A 17728-nucleotide genomic window follows, 5' to 3' on the forward strand; every position below is an offset into this window, starting at 1 on the left:
GATTCAGCAATGACCGTTTTATGTTAAATTATAACAAATTACTATATAACAATGTTTATTCAAGGTTTTCTTTTCATATATAGTAGACAACTGATAAAACAAACATATCCAAAAGTTTCACTTAAAATTTCCATATTTTTCTTCAAATTTCCATCATTTTTCTTGATTTTTTATCAAAATCGATATATCCTCGAAATTTCAGTCGAAATTTCCGTTTTCGGGACCATTGATATTTCCTCGAAACTCGATATTTTGGTCCTTGTCCTTACTAGGAAACCTAGTTTTCTTATGCTTAAGACCCTTGGTTTTGGTCTTGCTTCCTTTTGGCCTGCCCCTCTAGGTAGAAGAAATATGAATTTCCCATTCTCATTTAGCAGATTAAAACCATCATTCACCTCTAGATGTGTGTAACCAGCACCAAATCCATCTCTGCCCTTTCCCAACACAAATCAATTCAGATGGGGGTTCCTGCCTAAGACCCAAGATGCTTGCAATAACAGCCAACTCCCTCTGCAATGGCACCATAATAGACTCTTTTGTTGCCAGATCCTAGTTAGGAATTGCATGCAGGTTAGACAAAGAGAAGCCAACCATCTTGATCAATGATGTCACCGCAGGAGAAGAACTGGTACCTGAGATAGAAGTAGCACTAGGTAGCAAGGCAGTAGCCTCCACCTTGAGGTTAAGGTTCGAAACCCTAGCTGCAGTAGCCAAACTTGAACAGATATGAAAGCCGCCACTTTCCGACACATGTTGAGAAAGACCTATCGTCGACACCCTACAAGCCCACGTACCAGAGGCCCGACCTCCAGCAACAAAATCGACATCACTGGCGCTGAAGAAACCCTAACTACTATAGCCCTTGGTGCCTTCGATCGAGTAGCTCTAGACGCCTGCACCGCTCTACCAAGCGCTACCGATGTTGTAACAGGAACCCTAGCCACTACTTGCTCCCTTGTTTTCTCAACATGAGTAATCAGGAACTGATCGCATCCTTCTGAACCGTGAAATAGCCACCCACCAATACAGGAACCAAATCAAACTTCAGTACTGCATATTCACATCAGTGATCACCCCCATCGCAAACTAGAAGTCTCGGATGTCCAGAGATGCAGGCAAAGATCCAGGACAACCCTGAGTTGTTGCTCTAGCAGTGAGCGCAGCAATGAGAACTGGTCATCATGCAAGTACCTTCCCATCGAAGAACCAAGGAAGATCAGAGACTCCTCCGTCCTTAACCATGACAGCAGTTTTCTCACCACCACCCAAGTCTTCAGAGAATTCGAAGAAACTCCATCCACATCACCCAAGTTATCATACTCACCCAACAGTAGCATCCATCCATTGAAAAACTATGGCCCTCCATGCAAAACTTTGTTGCATTCCTCTCTCCGGCGAAAGTGAGAAAAAAAAAAATCTCCCCTCTACCACCGCCGTGATAACCAACTCATCAGCGATCACCGCCGACCCAACCTCCCCAAAGTTCACCACTACATCCTCCATAATTGCCACGATCATCGCCAATCTTGAAATCATGTACTCCGTCATTGTTTGATTCAACGAGAATTTGCAAGAAACGTACCCAGCTAGTTTCACAACCCCAGTCGATAACTGCTAGGTTTTTCAATTTAATTTAATCACCACCTTTAGATCTGCTGTGTAAGTTGTTAAACCTAGATATATCGTTTCACATACCCGATCTTACAGGCTTCTAATTTTATTTCTAAAATTATTATTAATTAAAGGGTGCAGCTATTGTTACTCTACTAACTACTTTGTTCACCCTACAAGTTTTTGCTTTATTAAAAGACTAAAATATTCTAATATAAAATTACAAATAAGGACAATATCCTAGTAAAATTTACAATTTATTTTTGGATTAAATACTTGTTACTCCTCAAACTTTTGCCTGAAAAACAGTTTAGTCCCTCGCTTTTCAAATTAAACTGGATAGTCCTTATTCTTTCTAATTCTCACACAACAGGTCTAAAACAGGTATAAAATGACTATTCTACCCCCAATTTTCTATTTTTGTTATTTTTTTTATTTTTTTTATTTTTCTCCCCTTTTTTTTATACTCTCTCTCTCTCTCTCCCTCCCTCTCTCCCTCTCTCCTGGTCGCACAGCCTCTCTCTCTCTCTCGACCTCTCTTCTTCTTCTGTTCCTCTGCCATCACCGGAGACCACCACTTCTAGCCACCATCTCACCAAAAACCTAAACTCTCCCTTTCTCTCTTCTCAGCCTCGTCCTTCTCTCTCTCCCAATGCAATCACATTTTCAACACTTTCATACACAGTAACAGTAAAAATTGCAACCTACAACATCTTACCTCCCTCTCATTGCACATAGGGATCTGCAACAACACCATGGGATAATCCTCCACATTCTCAGTCCCACCCTCCTCCTCACTGGACGGCGTCGTTTTGTACTCCATGGCGGCCTTGGGCTTGACTCGCCGGAAATTGATCCAGAAGCATCCGAGCACCAGAATGACGCGGTCCACCGACTGTAATTGACTCTAACGTGGAGCCAATTCGCATATATGATTCCGATGACCTCGGCGGACCCCTCCATCGGCGGACTGAAATGCCATCCCTTAAAGGAGGTGACGAGCTCAATGCAAAGCAGTAAGAGCACGAAGATCAGGAACCCCTTGATGACTCGGTAGAGTCGCGACGAGGCGGAGTCGGCCGGCGAATCGGGCGAGGCGATGCTGCGGTTGGCGGTGCGGACGAGGCTGACGAAGGAATTGGCGACGGAGGCGAAGGAGGCGGCGATTTGTTGGAGTTTTAAGAGCCAGAGCCAGGAGAGCTGGCGGGCGCTCCGGGTGAGGTCTTTGCCGACTGTCCGATCGGCGCCGGGGCTGCTGATCTCGACCGTGACCAAGTGACTGGAGGAATCGTCGCCATTTTCTTGACAGAGAGAGGGAGGGGGGGGGGGAGAGAGAGAGAGAGAGAGAGAGAGAGAGAGAGAGAGAGAGAGAGAGAGAGAGAGAGAGAGAGAGTATAAAAAAAGGGGAGAAAAATTAAAAAAATAGAAAAAATAAAAATAAAAATAAAAATAGAAAATTGGGGGTAGAATAGTCATTTTATACCTGTTTTGGACCTGTTGTGTGAGAATTAGAAAGAATAAGGACTATCCAGTTTAATTTGAAAGGCGAGGGACTAAACTGTTTTTCAGGCAAAAGTTTGAGGAGTAACAAGTATTTAATCCTTTATTTTTCTTATTATTACACCATATAAAACACACTTAAACTTCATTCTTAATCTCCTCGCTCATCATTAAACCTTAACGCTTTTATTTTTAGCAATCATCATCTTCAATCGTTCTCATGTTGTGTTAATGACTTTTATGCCCAAAAAATATATCATATTAAAGCTAATGGAGCCTGAAAACACCTATTTAGAGCCTGAACATGAAGTAATCGTGTTTTTGATTTCATGTTTATTCATATATGACTGTAGAACTAAAAGTAACAAGTTTTTGATTCGTTTGGTAGAGTATTACATTGGAATTGAGAGACAAGAAAAGAAGATAAATAGAAAAAAAATTCAAGTAAAACCCTACACTGAAAAAAGGGTATTTTTGATATTGCAAATGGGTGAACAAAGTAAACTTGAATTTAAAAAAAAAAATGTAGGGTGAGAAGAGAACGTAGGGTGAACAAAGTAGTAAGTAGGGTGGCAATAGCCGCACCCTTAATTAAATTATCTTCCTTAATAGAGAATCAAATAGAAAAAGGACATGCATTTGGAAAAGGAAAGAATAAATCAAGGGAGATGAAATTTGCACTCCTATTTTTATATCCTGCACTCCTTTTGTTTTTTTTTAATACTTCTCTATCAATGCACAATATTTCCCTTCCAAAACTACCTCTCTCTCTCTCTCTCTTGCCCTCCAACTCCCCCCCCCCCCCTCCCCCACAAATCCATCCATCAGAATCATTCTGCATCTATGGCCTTGTAAGGCTGGGCACGGTCCCAGACCGGCACTGGTTTTACAGGGACCGGTAATCTCACTCCGGGCCGGTTTTGCAGTTGCACAAAACAGGGACCGGGCTAAGCCCGGACTGGTAATTGTTTTATAGGGACCGGGACCGTAGTTGAAGATAACAGGGACCGGGATAAACCCGGACAGGGACAAAACCGGTCCTTTTTTCGGGTTTCCAGTTCCAGTCAATCTTTGCTGCTTGACCTGCTTCTGTTTAGAGAGTATAAAGAATAATGCAATATGATTCTATGAACTATCAACATTGCTGCAATGCTGAAAAAAAAAAAAAACCAATAAACCATTCTGCAAAGTGCAATCTGCACTAGCAGCAAGGTTGCAAATAAATCCATCTTGCAAATAACCATTCAAAGCAAGCAACCAACACAATTACATAGCAAGTTCACCAACACATATTGTCTTAACAACATAACAAATTAAAAACCAAAACAATGTTCAACAAGACAACAAGAGCAGTTTAAAAAGACATGCAGCTGCTCCATGCTATTGCTGCCATGCAGCTGCTCCTCCAGTCCTCCATCTTCAAATTTTTTTCCCTACACAATTCAGTTTAAAAAGACATTGTATTACACATTTATACATTATATAGTTATATACACATTTATACTTTGCACCAATGCAACATCATAGAAACAAAAACCAAAAAAAGGCAGCAAGGCAATAAATTGATATACCTTTAGCTTTTCTTGGTGGCAGCAGCCCTTGTTTTGGTGGTTTTGGAGATTTTGAGGTCCCAGCAGCGGCACTTGTTGAAGGAGTTGCAGCTGCAGCTCTTTTGGAGACTTGTGCAGACTTTGAGCTTGAGGTTCCGGCTTTGGCAGTTGGTTCTTCTTCATCACTTTCAGCAGCTACTACTTTTCCCTTTGCTACATCTACAACAACTCAAGAAGTAATGACTGAGACACGTAAAAATTAAAAGTGTAAACTGCAAACACCTCACCTAAAGCAAGAAACTACAACAAATCTGCAAATGCAAACATTAACATATGCACCTCTCTCCATTTTTTCATAAAACTCAAGCTCTTCTAGGCTTGGATAATACTCGATGTCAGATTGATCTCGTTTTTTGATCCAGTTTTGCAAGCAAATCAATGCTTCCACACTTTTAGGAGTTAATGAACTCCTAAAAGGGTCAATGACTCTCCCACCTGTGCTGAATGAGGACTCGGATGCAACTGTACTAACTTGGATTGCAAGTACATCCCTTGCAACAAGAGCAAGGTTTGGATATTTGCAGCCGTTTATCTTCCACCATTGAAGCAACTGCCAATCTTCATCTTTGGGATTCTCCATTGGATCTAATAGATACCTATCAACTTCACTCTCAACAACCACTTTGTCTGATTCAGTTAGGGCTCTTTGCCAACCTTCTAAGATCTCTGCCATTTTTCCGGACATTTTCTTGCTCTTCTTCTTGGCCTTGGACTTGGACTTGGAAGATGTGGCTGTTGCTTTTGTGCTGCTAGAAACGACGCAGCTTGTACCAGTGCTGCTTCTAGAACTTTTACTCTTTGAAGAGGCATTGGTTGATGATCTATAGAGATCAGTTAAGCATACTAACGGCTCCTTCACATCATTGGCCTTGGCCTTTGCTTCGGTAGCATCAAACTGGAGGTGAGTTAGACATATGTGACTAATGTTTTTCACCTTGAACCTAGAATCCAAGACAAGGGCTACTAATAGCAGTTGGTTCATATCATCAACCGTTCCAAAATACTTCCTAAACTTTGCTCTCATCTTCACTGCCATCTCCATCATTAGCTTTTCAGTTTCACTTCCAAAACTCTCATCCAGAGGCACAAAGAGTGCATCAATCTCAGCCTCGATTGCTACAATGTCATGAAAAGCTTTATGAGCAGTGGGGTGTTTGGTTGCACTAATTCTCATTGTCACATCATAGAAAACCCTCAAGACCTTCACAAACAGTTCAGCTTTTTCCCAATCTGCAGCATTTGGTGGCCCGACTCTTTTTCTTGGTTGAACTGATTTTTTTTGAACTTGTATTTCACCCTCCTGTTCCTCTTCATCCTCTTCATCTTCATCAAAATAGTCTTTGTACTTATTGTCTTCTTCATCAGCCATCCGAGCAAAAGCTGGCTTCACCTCCAAAGCTATGTCAAGCATCAAAAATGTGGAATTCCATCGCGTTGGAACATCCAAAGCTGGAATTCTTTGAGAATCTATATGGCCTTCCTGCGTCTCCTTTTGAACACACTCTTTGAAGCAGTCCAATCTATTAGAACTACTTCTAATATATTTCACGGCATTTCGGATTGCAGCACAGCTTCTATCCATAATTGTCAAACCAGCCCTAACTATAATGTTCAAGATGTGAGCCAAACACCTCACATGCATGAACTTGCCACCAAGCACTGGGGGGTTCTTCCATCCAGCCATTTTCCTTTGTAGATACTCGATTGCCACCTTATTTGCACTAGCATTATCAACAGACACTATCAACACCTTGTCTATCCTCCACTGGAGCAAACATGTTTCTAACAGCTTCCCAATTGTGTTGCCTTTGTGATTGGGAATTACACAAAAGTTCAAGATTCTCTTGTGCAAATTCCAACCACAATCTATGAAGTGCGCTGTTAACACCATATAATTGATGTTCTGTACAGATGTCCAAGTATCTATAGTTAAGCACACTCTATGGTCCCTTAAAACCATCCGAAGTTCCTCTTTCTTCTCCTCATACATCTCCAAGAAACACCTCACTATTTTTCTCCTACAAGGCACCTCAAATCGAGGAATTGCTACTTTGCAAAACCACCTAAACCCTTCATTCTCAATGTGGCTAAATGGTAGTTCATCAATAACTATCATTTCAGTCGCAGCTTTGACACAAGCTTCCTGTGACCACCCTTTATTCACCTTCAAGCTAGCTTCAACTCCACCATCACTAATCAATACTTGCTGTGTGTCTTCTAAATTCTCCCTCCCAGGATACTTTTTGCACACCTTCTCGACATGTCTACGCAAAGTACTCGTACCATTAAATGAAGAATCAGCTGCGAGATCAGCGGAGCAATACTTGCATTTGGCCCTTTTCTCAAATCCACATTCTTCTTTCTTCCCATCTTTTTCAATGTAGAGTGTTCTATCATACTTCTCATAATGATTCCACACATTTGACCTCGGGGCAGCCCTCTTTGTTTTACTTTCTCTTCTTCTCTTTTTCAAGTTTTTCGGCGAACCTCGAGATGCTTGAGTTGTTGCTTCATTTTCTATTTGTAATGCAGCTTCTATTTCCCTGGCTGGTTCCTTGTCCTCACCTTGCTAAGACACATCATTTCCATCATTCCCAACAACAACCATTTCATCATTATCACCATCATAATGAGAACTGACTGTATGACTTGAATCCGATGAGGTTGCCATCAATTTTCAAGGTGTAGAATTTACTGAGATCTTCTTATTCACGTTTGAACTTTGATTTATTCATTCATAGCTCTACCTCAAACACAAAAACAAATATAGTATCAAGTCTGCTGTTCTTCAGTCCTAATGTCACTATGATGTTAAAGAATTTCTGAGTTATGAATTGCATATAATCATATATCAATATGGGTGCCCCCAATATGTTAATAATGTTATAAATTGCATGAACTCTGATCAAATATCAATGAAAGAGTAAAACTATAAAAACACATTTTGAACTCTGATTTAAAAGTGGCTGTATAAGATTAATGTTTATTTCTTTTTTTCAATTATATGTAATAGAATGATGTTGCCAATACCCCAATCCTATATGAAAGTACGAAACCAATATGTTGTACGAAACTAATATGTTGTTCAGTGAAAAGTAACAAGCAAAGTATTCCTAAGGCAAAATTACCTTTTGTTAAGCCTCTGTTCGATCACATGAACGCACCCATATGAATAAACTTCTTTGGAAAGCTACTTCATCTACAAAGAGATCATACAAACGACAGAGGTATTAAACAAAGACAATGTCTTTTCATACAAGGACAAAGAATATCTGCTATCAAAACTGAAGTACAAAAAACTGCTAGTTTAAGAATCTTGGCCAAAATTTAGCCAGCTTCTTTTATAGGATTCTGTTAATACCAATCGGAATTGAGCAAATCATATTGCTATTACCTGTTGGTAGGTTGAAACTATAAAAACACATTTTGAAAACAACATGGTAGGTTGTTTTGGATGGCAAAGATGAATTAACATATTATCAGTTGTTAGTAGAACTAGATAGGCCATAAACCATACCAGTCAATGCCATATACTTGGCAGGTTTTAGCCCCCTGTAACTTCCATGATATATAATCACCTGAACGAAGCATAAACAACGTAAATTAGCTTCAGAGATTTATCGTAGCAGAATTGTAGCAAATAAAAAGGAAGGCAATCACCGCCAAGATAGCAGCAGCAAGAACCAATAGAACACACAAAATGCACTCTCATTCCATTTGACTATCATCCTACGTACGTACTCCTCGTGGACACCCCATTCATTTAGCATACTAACTTATAAGCCTAAACTTCTTAAAGGATAGGTCATGAAATGACCAATTTTCACCACATAAAACAGTTGATACAAGTCACCATGAACAGATCACCCACATCCAGAACCAGAACCAGTTTCCAAATCTCAATCATTATCCAAATCTCAATTAGCTTTGTAAAAAAAGACATATGAGCAGGTTTTTGCCAGAGAGCTGAATAGTTCTCTTGAACTTGATATGAAGCACTCTAACAAAAATTACTCACTTTAATCCCACAGGTTAAACAATTAGCTTTCTAGAAACACATGTATGAGCAAGTCATCAGCTAAATAGTTCTCTAGATCACTTCAATACCGCAAGTTCTAACCAGTAGCACAATGACACAGAACCATAACAAACTAAATGTACATTGATCACAGGGACACGAACACAAAAGGCACAAATTGTAACCAAAAGCAAAAACAATTTCTCAGTCAGTTAAGAAAAAGAAAACATACCAGTGACCAAAAGCAAGCCAGAACACAGCTGCTTAAAAAAGACAACCCTCTTGCCCTTGAACCTTCTAGCTAGAATGATCAAAACAGTTCCAGGGGTAATGCTTGCCCTGCATGATATCAAGTATGTTAACAAACAATAACTTCTATTCTCTGCTTTAATTTCATGGTAGCATGGAAGTCACTAGTTTTCCCAAATCCAAAACCAAGTTGAGATTTTTACATGAAATCGCATCATTTCCAAACTTGGAAGCAATTCACAACAGAAACACATATATACTACAACAAAAAACGTGCTGAACCAGAACCAGCAAAAAACGTTATGAACCAGATCTAATAAATAAACTCACTATTATTGGATCGAATAGAGTTATAGAGGTACCTCAGCGCCGGCATCGGCTCAGGCTTGCTCGAAGGCGTATCGGATGACGACGAGAGCCGGATCTTCGTCGGAGGTCAGGACTATCGTCGACTCGTCATCATTGTTGAAGGCTTGAAGCTGCGATCTTTCTCTTTCTCTTTCTCTGTGCAGCCGGATCTTTCTCTCTCTCTTTCTCCGTGCAGCAGGATCTTTCTCTTCCATGTAGAAAAAAGGCAAAGAATGAGAGAGAGAGACTGAAGAGACCAAGAATGAGAGGCCGGACCGCCGGAGGCGACGTCGAGGAGAAGACCAGAGGTGAGGAATACCGATTTCTGGGGGTTGAGTGAGTGAGTGACTGAGGGCTGAGGAAGACCGATTGTGAGGAAGATCGATTTCAGAGAAGATCGAGCAGTCCGGATCGATTGTGAGGAAGATCGATTGTGAGGAGAGACTGAGAGAGTTGGAGGCCTCGTCGCAGAGAGTTGGAGGCCTCGTCGCAGATTGAGTTTAGATTTTAGCTTTTTAGGTCTATTAACTAATCAGTAATCACATGTGATGGCGTCCACACTAACACAATATACTTCGAAAACAAACCTATAATTGGACGACACGTACATAAGCTCGGTTTTCCGGTCCACGCAGTCAAGAACCGCCAAGAACCAAACCCGGACCGCCAAGTTCATTTTAGGGACCGAACCGGCCCCAACACACTTATTTTCCTGAACCGAGACCGGACCGCCACGCTGTGTATAGGGACCGAACCGGCCCGAAAACACTTATTTTCCTTCTAAAACCCGGCCCGAACCGGCCGGTCCGGATCGATCCCTTCCGGTCTTTCAGTCATTTTTGCCCACCCCTATGGCCTTGCATAGATATGAAAATCTTATGGATGAAATCACTAATCAACAACCTGCAAAACACTTAATTTGATCATTTCCTCCCCAACTGCTCATGCAAGAAAGATGATGATATAACCCCATCCGAATTCAACCACGATTTTGAAATCCAACCCCAAATTATCCTCATAGCATTAAATTAGATTAATCAATCTATTGAAGAACATATAAATTCAATTTCTTTGAATTAGAGTGCAATTCCTTAGAAATAGAATGGATATTTTTCTCTAGAAACAAAGAAATGAAAATGGACGGGCAGAGAAGAGAGGAGTCTGAAGAAGAATGGTAAAAGCTACTCCGATCTAGTCTGGCTTCACCCGCAAAAGTTGCACCAATCGACGAGGACAGTGATGACGAAGCCATACGGTAGAATCGAGGAGGAGAATAAGTCGAAGTTAAAGAAACAGATGCCAACATGCTCCACCACGAGCTCGGTTTCCCTCGTGACCACACAGTCTCCCAATCTCTGTAGCGCCACCCCTTGATCTTCAAATGCAAGTCCTAATCACCGCCGGCGCCGGAACACAAAATGGATGGAAAGGATGTACTAAGCCTTGTTGGAACCAGAGATGCTTGAGGCGGTGAGGCTGAGTCGAGTGGGCTAGTTGTCATTGCTGGTCTGAGATTTGGATTTGGGGTGTTTGGAGGGGTGGAAAGGCAGCATACATATATAAGTGAGCCAAGTTTTAGGCTAGGTTTGGGCTTTGAACACTCCGCCCTAGCCCTACTGGCCCAACGGGTAGAATAATTTTCGGACCTTAGCTTGAACCAAGCTGGGCTTTTGTCCCTTAGGCTGGGCTGGTGCCCACGGGGTTTTAGGCTCGAGGGTCAAATGATGACCCCGAGAACCACTCTTAATTAATTACACCAAAGAGTCCCATATCTAATCTTACGACTCTATCCACATGCGCATCTTCACGTTTCTTCTTTTCTTTTACAAAAAAGAAAAAGATATGTTGCTTCAGGTCATGATTGTAGCGAAATCAGTAACTATCTCGAATTTTGAATGGAGCAAACTGTTTATGGATAAAGAGTTGCTTATATTTTTTTACTAGATAATTATGTTTTATTGGTACCACAATTGCGTGTAGATGAATAGTGGAATGGTTGATAACTTTTTTGTAGAAGACATGAAGTTGTTTTTGTTTGTAGGTTCGCTAAAAGAACTAGTTCAAAATAAATTTGTAATAAATAGAATTTTCTTAGATAAAGTTCTAAATTTTCTTGCGAATTCTATAGCACTTGGTCATCGTCACAGCCTCTAGAATGCTATGTCTTCATCGTTCCTTTAGTGTCGCCAGCTCTGATGGTTTTTATGGCGTTGGATGCTCTGATGTATCAATCCGGTTTTGGGTTCGGATATTCTAATGGTTTCCTGCGATCGTGGCTTGTGGATGTTCGACGACGTCTGAGGTTTAGAGGTGGAGGCGCGGGACTTGGTTAGCAATGACATCAAGGACTTGGATTGGTGGAGCTGTGCTGCTGTGCGTGCGATGATCTGCGCAGAGGAGACGTTGCTGAGCCTGAGGTTTGCGCTAATTTTAATTAAGCTTTGGGCTTGGACTTTCTTTGTGGGTTTCCATTGGGTTATTAGGTCGAAGTAATAAGATATTTTTTCCTTTTAATTCCCTTTGTTTAGGGAGCTCTATGTTAGTAGTTTCGTCTATTTTTATTAATTCTCTATTTTTTAGGGATCTATGCACTTTTATGTGTTTCAAGCAAATCTTTTAAAGTAGTACCGAATGAGGATTTATGTTATTTTGATATATTTGATGTCTAATGAGTGAATCTTATCCATGTATCATTGTGGATATCTTCTTGTCTATCTTTATATGATAGCGGAAGTGTATGTAATCGTCATTCTAGCCTAAGATGAATGATGTTTCTGTCTTGTTGGGTTTGATTAAAAAAAAAAAAAGGAAATAAAAGAAGATAAACCCTGATTTTAATTTTTAATTTCTTTCTTTAGATAAACAATTCTGTTCCAAAGTTCAAAACCCCGTCTCGCTATTCAGGCATCTGTCCGCATTTCACATCAGTTCTCAACTATCCAGACCTCCTCCCATTTTCCCCAGAACTGATTCCGATCACCGTCAACCACATCCAAACCCTCACACCCCAATCCAATCCTCACCGTTCACCAATGGATCCGGTTCTTCCAATCGCGGTCCTCTCCGTCCTCATCGGCGCCGTCCTTGCCCTCGCCTTCTTCGGCAGCTACTTCCGCAAGCGGAGCTCCGAAGTCGAGTCCATTTCCAAACCGGAGCTCCACGCCGATCAGAAAAAGCAACCGGCCAAGCCCGCCCAGAATAAGAAGTCCCACGCCAAGCCTCACTCTGATAAGGTAACGCCAACTGAATCGCTTCACTTTTGAATTGAATTTTGAGAAAACGGAGAGGAATTGTGTAACTTATCGCTTTCTTGAGTTGCATGTAAGTGTGTGTTTCTGCATCTCTCATAGTTGATGATCGGAGTTGCTAACTCTTTCGGTTTCGAATTGGATGCATTTTGTTGTGATATTAATGTTTTCGATGGCGAAATGTAGGATCACAACAAGAAGCACCATCCGTTGGATGTGAATACGTTGAAAGGTCATGGAGATTCCGTTGATGGACTGTGTTTTTCTCCTGATGGACGGAGTTTGGCTACAGGTAATGGTGTTCATTCACTAAATGAGCTTAATGCTGTTAGACTGAAGTATAGACAATGCTGTTTTCGGATGGTTTTGATTCTGTGTAATTGTTTAGTAGCAGTTGTCATCAAGACAGTTTATCTCACTTAATCTGTTACATTTTTCTGATTGTTAATAAATAAAAAGTGGATCTACCTGCCATTAAGAATGTGTTACGTCCTGCTGGTGTTACGTGTGTTTATACACTACTTTGATTTTGATATTTCTTGTGCTTATATCTCATATCCCAATTATTCATGATTTACTACAGCTTGTGCGGATGGAGTGGTCAGGGTATTCAAGTTGGATGATGCTTCGAGTAAAAGTTTCAAGTATGAATGTCAAGTTCCTTGATGCATTTTACCAGTTATGCTCAAGCTTTTTGGTGCTATTCATTAATCAAATTATCAAACATTCTCCACAGATTTCTGAAAATAAATACGCCAGTTGGTGGTCCTCCAGTAGCAGTTTCATTTTCTGATGATGCATCGTCCTTAGTTGTCGCTTCCCAAAATCTTTCTGGCGCTTCTTTGTACATGTACGGTGGAGTGGAAAAACCCAAAATTTCTAATGAATCCGGTCAGCCATCCAAGGTTCCTCTCCCAGAAATAAAGTGGGAACATCACAAAATTCATGAGAAATTAGGTATTCTCACCTTATTTGGGACCACTGCAAGTTATGGCACTGCTGATGGGAGTGCAATTATTGCTTCTTGTTCTGAAGGTACAGACTTAACTTTTTATTGTGCATTATATATTGCATATATGATTTTTATTCAACATGATTCTAACTTGAGGTTACTTGACAACATTCAAATATGTCAATGGAAAGAATAGAAATTTGGGTTATGTAATGTCCTAATAGATGGTTGTCAGAGTCATTTTATGTCCTCTATTGTGGTTCTAATTATTTTTGTTGCAATTTAGGTACTGACATCATAATTTGGCATGGTAAAACTGGCAAGAACTTGGGGCATGTTGACACAAATCAGTTGAAAAACAACATGGCTGCTATATCACCAAATGGACGTTTCATTGCTGCAGCAGCTTTTACTGCAGATGTGAAGGTATCTGTCTCTAACCTATTTATTGGCTTTATGAAAGTCCACTAATATGGGGTATTTAAAGAAGTGCCACAGAATTAAAAGTTCCCTGTTTCAAGACTTTAATTTTAGTTCTTGTTGAGGGTTTGTTCATCATGTTCTTTTATCGGTTATAGATGCAGTTCATCATTTGATTTAGCTTCTTAAAAAAGAAAGAAAAAGAATCTTTTATCATAAGAGAAGGGATACATGCTTGCTAATTGCAACAATTTTCTGCAAGTTGAATGTCATCTGAAGTATGTGTATTCCGTAGTCCTATATATTGAACATGTGCAAATGATTCAGTAAAGTAGTAAACACCAAATGCTATATGGAAGTCTATGTGTTAAGTTGTTATGGCATCAAATGTACCAAGTATCTCATCATGGTGAGATAGTACGCAAATTTGACATCCATAGTTATTTTTGTTAGCGGCTTAGCTATTCATATAACTATAAGCTGCTCACTTTCACTTGTTTTAACTGGGTTTCATCAGTAACTTCCTGGATTCTATAATTGACTCCCATGGTTGCTAGGCATAAAGAAAGGAGATGCTAAATGGAATATATTCTAATTTGCTTGTTAAAATTTTATGTTTTTCTTTGCAGGTATGGGAGATCGTATATTCAAAGGATGGATCGGTCAAGGAGGTTTCAAAAGCCATGCAACTTAAAGGGCATAAGGTTATGTTTTTATGTTAAACTAGATGATTTTATGCATGTCTTCATAAACCCTCTCTATAGTTTTATTAATTGTGAAAAATTCCCTGCTTCTTCATATTAGGAAGCTTGGCGGTTTTCAATTCACCATAGAACAGCATATGTTGATCTCATTCAATGGCACCAACATAGATGTTTAGCATTAGCCAAATTAAATTTTTTTAATGTTTAATTTTTTTTTATATTTGATTGTCCTATTTCTTCAGTAAAGTGGTTTATATATATTTTTTTTAATGTTTAATTTTTTTTTATATTTGATTGTCCTATTTCTTCAGTAAAGTGGTTTATATATATATATATATATATATATATATATTGGGTATTTTATTATTTTAAGTTTACAATTATGAAGCCAGTTGCAGGCTAACATGAGTGCTATAGTACATGTGTTTACTGTACATAGTCTCCTGCTCTTCTCCACACCTCACATAAGGGAGTGCAAGTAGTTAGCTTTCGGTTGCAAAAACCAATTCCATCTTTTTCAATCTATATACAATTGAATTTGTTTTTGCTGTGACAATTTGATTTTGGTCCTTTTATCAGCAAATATTTTAAATTCATCTGGTTGCTTTTCAGAGTGCAGTGACTTGGTTATGCTTTACTCCAGACTCGGAACAAATTATCACAGCCTCAAAAGATGGTTCGATAAGAATTTGGAATATCAATGGTATGTATCAACAAAATAACGTTTATGTCTGTACTTTCATCTTTTGGTATGCAGCTATTGTAAAAGGACTCCTTTGTCCCCACCCTTGATGCACAAACATGCACCTATGTAATGTCTGTTTGACACATGGAGTACTTATTAACTGGCTCATGTTAATACAGAAAGCAATAGTAAGTGGAACAAAAAGATCTTAATTCCTTTTGCACAAGTCTATTTTTTCATTAAGTATGATCTTACAGTTGATTTGTAAAGTACTGAGGAAAATTTATTTCTTCAAATCCATGGATGGACTGTTTCATGTTGGGCCATAATCCACTTTTTTTGTTTGTTCCGTTATAGGTCATGAATAAAGTAAACTTACCCTCAAAGGGAAACAAGTTGTAGTTTCACCTATTATAAATGAATTTGAAATACCATCTAAGAAACAGTATGCGTGTCATGTGAAACAATATATCCTAGCATTGGTGTCAGTGGTCTCTTTGGGCTTTGGGATCGCAACAATTTCCTGTTGTATCATCTGCATGGCTCATTCAAAAGTGATCAGATTTATGGTTCTTTTTTTTTCCCTGGGTGTTGGTATTTTGAACCCCTGCACTAACTTTATTATCTGTTCTTTCAAAGTTCGATATCATATGGATGAGGATCCAAAAACTCTCAAGGTGTTTCCTATTCCACTTGGTGGTGCTAGCCCCCACTATGATCGTCTTAGTTTATCTCCTGATGGAAAAATCTTGGCGGCAACCCATGGTTCAACATTGCAGTGGTTATGCGTTGAAACTGGAGAGGTTTTGGACACGGCTGACAAAGCCCATGAAGGTATGGTGGAGGGTCAGATTTTCTTATTCTTCATATTCTTTCTGTACACCTTTTGGTTTTTTAATACTATAATAGATAATTTACAATTAAAAGTTGGCTTAAGTTTTCTTCACCACATCTATGATGGTTCCTGTGGCGTTGTAATGTCATTGTCATCCATATTCCGTAGATACATGAACTCAATTCTCGATTAAGAATAATCTGATCATTTACATTTAATGTTTGCTTTGAGCGCAAGATGATCATAACTAACCAACTGCATAACCAACATCTCTATTTGAACAAGTACTATATGCTTGGGTGAGCAAGACATATGTTATATGAGGGGCAATGATTTCTTTTTATTCAAATTATTATTTACGATTTATGCTGCTTTGAATTGTTAACCTCTAATAGTCTCCCTGGAATCTTCTTTAATCCCTATCTTTTCGTGCAGATTTTATCACATGCATTGCATGGGCACCACAGGCTATGCCAATGGGTAAATCATTTCCCTTGAATATTTTGTTGTCGTCTTCTTATTAGGAGTATTTTTCATTTAATTGGACAGATTTCACATACAAGATGCCTTTTACAACTCTTCTGTTGATTTAGCACAACGAAAGTATCATAAAATGCCGTTTTAGAGAACTGTAGGAGTGAGGTCTGGCCAACCTGGTTAACTTTTCCTTAATGAAACCCAGGTGCATCTATGCACCCTGTCCTTTAGTGTACTCCATCAGTTGTGTAGCATTGGGCACAATTTAATATCTAATTAAAAAACTTGCCAATGGATTGCATTTGACAAATGTCATTTGACTCCAATTAGTTGTGTGACAAATCAAAAATATCCCACTAGATGCAATTGCCTTGAAGTTGCCCCTGGTTAAACATAATCAGGAGCTATCTTCTCCACATCTTTTTGCCACATGTCCACAGTTCATTCTTACTTTCTGACTGTTAGTTAACATTGTGCCTTCCTTCCTTTGTAGGTGATAAGAAAGTATTAATTTTGGCAACAGCAAGTGTAGATAAAAAGGTAAAATTCTGGGCTGCTCCATCCCTCAATGCATCATAAAGGAACCTCGTAGGTGTGTACTGAGCTAATGCAGGGCACGGAGAGATCAATGTGCACTAGAGACGCTTCACAAGTTCTATAGACCCAGGCTAAATAGGTCTAACAACTTCATCGAAGCTACCAAATACACAGCTGAGAAGGCAGACCTTAGTGTGGAACTTGTTAGATTTCACAAGATGCTTGAGCTACTTGAGAGAGTTTTTTACAGATATCAAGTGTTTTTGGTAAACATAAATGTTGCACAGGGAATTTACTCAAACTGTTTGGTTGAATTTCCATGTTTTTGTATAAACTGCAGTTACATTAGGCTCTGGTTTCTTTACTTTTCCAGCAGAGATCCAATACTGACACCACTCGAACAAAGAACTACATGTTACCTATTTATTTTATGCTTCTGCTTATCGTAGGCAAAGTAACAAAAACTAACCAAGTTTATTCCAGTTTACCGCACAGAAATTTCTGTTTTCCTTTATTACTGGCGAACAATAAATT

At 39.4% G+C, this 17728-nt stretch overlaps 1 protein-coding gene and 1 long non-coding RNA gene across 2 annotated transcripts; one reads left to right on the plus strand and one right to left on the minus strand.

Annotated features, from left to right (window-relative positions):
* Nucleotides 1-4324: 4324 nt before the first annotated feature.
* LOC121049188 lies at nt 4325-4821 on the minus strand. The gene is made up of 2 exons (XR_005799494.1): nt 4683-4821; nt 4325-4544 (listed from the first exon to the last, which is right to left on the minus strand). It is a non-coding gene; the product is annotated as an uncharacterized LOC121049188 (long non-coding RNA).
* Nucleotides 4822-12194: 7373 nt separating this feature from the next.
* LOC112177770 (transducin beta-like protein 2) lies at nt 12195-17625 on the plus strand. Its single transcript, XM_024316028.2, has 10 exons — nt 12195-12569; nt 12771-12876; nt 13168-13228; nt 13321-13619; nt 13823-13962; nt 14586-14660; nt 15273-15363; nt 15985-16179; nt 16616-16660; nt 17151-17625. Exons 1-10 carry the CDS (start codon nt 12369-12371, stop codon nt 17234-17236), a joined length of 1299 nt encoding a protein of 432 aa, XP_024171796.1. The 5' UTR covers nt 12195-12368; the 3' UTR covers nt 17237-17625.
* The last annotated feature ends 103 nt before the right edge of the window (nt 17626-17728 follow it).

This window comes from Rosa chinensis, chromosome 1 (assembly GCF_002994745.2).
Source record: "Rosa chinensis cultivar Old Blush chromosome 1, RchiOBHm-V2, whole genome shotgun sequence".
NCBI lineage: Eukaryota > Viridiplantae > Streptophyta > Magnoliopsida > Rosales > Rosaceae > Rosa > Rosa chinensis.